Below are 4,522 nucleotides of genomic sequence, written 5' to 3'. Positions count from 1 at the left end.
GGATTGTATTTTTTGTAACATCTCATATACGCTTGTCCAGAATAACCTGATAAACTTTAATATCAAAGTAAAAAATACAATAATCTAAAACAGAATTTCTTTCTTAAAAGGGGGAATATTCATCCATTCGCAGTACGTATTATATAAAGGGTATGCTTGCAGAGGAAATATAGAACAGAGTTATATATTTTGAGCATATTCACTGGTATTCAAAATATGCTACATACTGTATATAGCCGCATCAAAGGGAATGTATAAATATATACAGTCAAGGATGTACAGTACGACCATGCAAAGGAATAACTGAAAGATGATATGGTATTAGCAAGAGTAATGGTAACACTGACAAAATTTAATTCCTGTGCCACAGTGTGTGTGCTATAAAATATTATGAATGTTGTGCCGCCATTCTTAATTCTGAATTACAGCCCTTGGCAATTTATCTGCATCCATATTTAATGACGCTGTAGCAGGGTACAGAATGCCATCTACTTTATACAACCATACTTAACATTATCTACAGCATGATGATTAAAAATATGACACATTCATAGCGAAGTGTGGTTGTCATAAATTGCAGGCCGGGTTTGGATAAGCTGCGCATTGTGGTGCACAACTGTACTGTACATCTACGTTAAACATAACTGTTGGGAAAGGAATACTTACTAGAAAGTATCATTACAGCATTTACTAAGCTACAATTCTGAGGATGAGTTTTACACGGGTATCCAGTACAAAGAAGTTCAGACAATGAAAATAAACATTCTACGACATCCTGGGAGGAAAATACGATAAAGATAGTAACACGCTGCCGCAGTTATAAAAGACACTGCGGTTTTATCCGTAGAAGCCAGACAGTAACAAAACTTTATTTTCTTGCAGTAAGAGGGATTTCCTCTCCATGTGTGAAACTTACGTGTCTGATATTCTTTTCGGTGACTTTGCTCTGTCCGTTTTCTCTTCCGTTAATGAACACGACTCCCGACTGCGGTTGCAAAGTTCTCGCTCGGTGTCCGTGGATATGCCCTGCAGATTCGGCATCAACGTGACGGAACATAACCACGTTAGAGCCGTTTGATTGCTCATTTGCAACTCATTGTCGAAAGCAGATGTTTTGCTGGCGGGAACCTGATGTTATTCGAATTTAATTTCTGAAACGTTTTATCCGGATTACGTAACGATTTTTTCTCTCTGTGTTTCTTCTTTTATGAGTTTTATTTTCCGGATTTCCTTCTGTATTCTTTACTCTCTTATCTCCTCCTTTCGCCTTGAATCCTCCTATTCTAAGTTTTCTGTAGGTCTCAGTTTTGCGCGGGTGACTAACATAAAGAGAGATGAAAAGACAGACTGATGGAGATGGGGGAGACTTGAAAGGGAAGAAAGAACAGCAAAAGCAGAGGGGAGACAAAGCAAAAAGATAGCGATAAAGAACGAGGAAGAGAGGCAGAGACTGAAAGTGAAAGAGGGTAACGGACCTAGAGCAAATTCGAGAAATGTCCACCCGTTCATAACAAGAGCTTTCTTAAAAACAAAAGCGCATCGCAGCCGTTGCCTAGAAATAAAATGCGTTGCGTCCATAGTCTAGAAACAAAATCGCGTCTGTGCCCTACAAACAAAAGCGCATTCCATCCATGGCCTATAAACAAAAGCGCATTGTCTCTGTGGCCTATAAACAAAAGCGCAACGCTTCCGTGTCCTACAAACAAAAGCGCATCGCCTTCAAGACTTACAAAACAAAAGCGCAACGCCTCCGTGGCCTGCAAACAAATGCGCATCGCCTCCGTGGCCTACAAACAAAAGCGCATCACCTCCGTGTCCTACAAACAAAAGCGCAACGCCTCCGTGTCCTACAAACAAAAGCGCATCGCCTCCGTGGCCTACAAACAAAAGCGCAACGCCTCCGTGTCCTACAAACAAAAGCGCAACGCCTCCGTGTCCTACAAACAAAAGCGCATCGCCTCCGTGTCCCACAAACAAAAGCGCATCGCCTCCGTGGCCTACAAACAAAGGCGCATCGCCTCCGTGGCCCACAAACAAAAGCGCATCGCCTCCGTGTCCCACAAACAAAAGCGCAACGCCTCCGTGGCCTACAAACAAAAGCGCAACGCCTCCGTGTCCCACAAACAAAAGCGCAACGCCTCCGTGTCCCACAAACAAAAGCGTAACGCCTCCGTGTCCTACAAACAAAAGCACATCGCCTCCGTGGCCTACAAACAAAAGCGCAACGCCTCCGTGTCTTATAAACAAAAGCGCAACGCCTCCGTGGCCTACAAACAAAAGCGCAACGCCTCCGTGGCCTACAAACAAAAGCGCATCGCCTCCGTGTCCCACAAACAAAAGCGCATCGCCTCCGTGTCCTACAAACAAAAGCGCATCGCCTCCGTGGCCTACAAACAAAAGCGCAACGCCTCCGTGTCCTACAAACAAAAGCGCAACGCCTCCGTGTCTTATAAACAAAAGCGCATCGCCTCCGTGTCCTACAAACAAAAGCGCATCGCCTCCGTGTCCTACAAACAAAAGCGCAACGCCTCCGTGGCCTACAAACAAAAGCGCAACGCCTCCGTGGCCTACAAACAAAAGCGCAACGCCTCCGTGTCTTATAAACAAAAGCGCATCGCCTCCGTGTCCTACAAACAAAAGCGCATCGCCTCCGTGTCCCACAAACAAAAGCGCAACGCCTCCGTGTCCTACAAACAAAAGCGCAACGCCTCCGTGTCTTATAAACAAAAGCGCATCGCCTCCGTGTCCTACAAACAAAAGCGCATCGCCTCCGTGTCCTACAAACAAAAGCGCAACGCCTCCGTGGCCTACAAACAAAAGCGCAACGCCTCCGTGTCCGACAAACAAAAGCGCAACGCCTCCGTGTCTTATAAACAAAAGCGCATCGCCTCCGTGTCCTACAAACAAAAGCGCATCGCCTCCGTGTCCCACAAACAAAAGCGCATCGCCTCCGTGTCCTACAAACAAAAGCGCATCGCCTCCGTGCCATAGAAACAAAAGCGCATCGCCTCCGTGCCATAGAAACAAAAGCGCATCGCCTCCGTGCCATAGAAACAAAAGCGCATCGCCTCCGTGCCATAGAAACAAAAGCGCATCGCCTCCAAGGCTTACAAAACAAAAGCGCATCGCCTCCGTGCCATAGAAACAAAAGCGCATCGCCTCCAAGGCTTACAAAACAAAAGCGCATCGCCTCCGTGCCATAGAAACAAAAGCGCATCGCCTCCGTGGCCTACAAACAAAAGCGCAACGCCTCCGTGTCCTACAAACAAAAGCGCAACGCCTCCGTGTCCTATAAACAAAAGCGCAACGCCTCCGTGGCCTACAAACAAAAGCGCAACGCCTCCGTGTCTTATAAACAAAAGCGCAACGCCTCCGTGTCCTACAAACAAAAGCGCAACGCCTCCGTGTCCTACAAACAAAAGCACATCGCCTCCGTGGCCTACAAACAAAAGCGCAACGCCTCCGTGGCCTACAAACAAAAGCGCATCGCCTCCGTGGCCTACAAACAAAAGCGCATCGCCTCCGTGGCCTACAAACAAAAGCGCAACGCCTCCGTGTCCTACAAACAAAAGCGCATCGCCTCCGTGGCCTACAAACAAAAGCACATCGCCTCCGTGGCCTACAAACAAAAGCGCAACGCCTCCGTGGCCTACAAACAAAAGCGCATCGCCTCCGTGGCCTACAAACAAAAGCGCAACGCCTCCGTGTCCCACAAACAAAAGCGCAACGCCTCCGTGTCCTACAAACAAAAGCGCATCGCCTCCGTGGCCTACAAACAAAAGCACATCGCCTCCGTGGCCTACAAACAAAAGCGCAACGCCTCCGTGGCCTACAAACAAAAGCGCACGCCTCCGTGGCCTACAAACAAAAGCGCAACGCCTCCGTGTCCCACAAACAAAAGCGCAACGCCTCCGTGTCCTACAAACAAAAGCGCAACGCCTCCGTGGCCTACAAACAAAAGCGCATCGCCTCCGTGGCCTACAAACAAAAGCGCATCGCCTCCGTGGCCTACAAACAAAAGCGCAACGCCTCCGTGTCCCACAAACAAAAGCGCAACGCCTCCGTGTCCCACAAACAAAAGCGCAACGCCTCCGTGGCCTACAAACAAAAGCGCAACGCCTCCGTGTCCTACAAACAAAAGCGCAACGCCTCCGTGTCCTACAAACAAAAGCGCAACGCCTCCGTGTCCCACAAACAAAAGCGCAACGCCTCCGTGTCCTACAAACAAAAGCGCATCGCCTCCGTGTCCTACAAACAAAAGTGCATCGCCTCCGTGGCCTACAAACAAAAGCGCATCGCCTCCGTGGCCTACAAACAAAAGCGCATCGCCTCCGTGGCCTACAAACAAAAGCGCAACGCCTCCGTGGCCTATAAACAAAAGCGCATCGCCTCCGTGTCCTACAAACAAAAGCGCAACGCCTCCGTGTCCTACAAACAAAAGTGCAACGCCTCCATGGCCTGCAAACAAAAGCACATCGCCTACGTGGCCTGCAAACAAAAGCACATCGCCTCCGTGCCATAG

At 48.5% G+C, this 4,522-nt stretch overlaps 1 protein-coding gene across 1 annotated transcript; it reads left to right on the top strand.

Annotated features, from left to right (window-relative positions):
- The first annotated feature begins 1,767 nt into the window (after positions 1-1,767).
- On the top strand, positions 1,768-4,522 carry LOC138867817 (adhesive plaque matrix protein-like). Its single transcript, XM_070144626.1, has 3 exons — positions 1,768-2,982; positions 3,204-3,872; positions 4,172-4,522. The coding sequence occupies exons 1-3, from the start codon at positions 1,768-1,770 to the stop codon at positions 4,520-4,522; spliced, it is 2,235 nt and encodes a 744-aa protein (XP_070000727.1).

The sequence above is a fragment of the Penaeus vannamei genome, chromosome 32, assembly GCF_042767895.1.
Source record: "Penaeus vannamei isolate JL-2024 chromosome 32, ASM4276789v1, whole genome shotgun sequence".
NCBI classification, from domain to species: domain Eukaryota; kingdom Metazoa; phylum Arthropoda; class Malacostraca; order Decapoda; family Penaeidae; genus Penaeus; species Penaeus vannamei.
The sequence above is the reverse complement of the archived record's forward strand: the minus strand, read 5'-3'. Positions and strand labels throughout refer to the sequence as shown.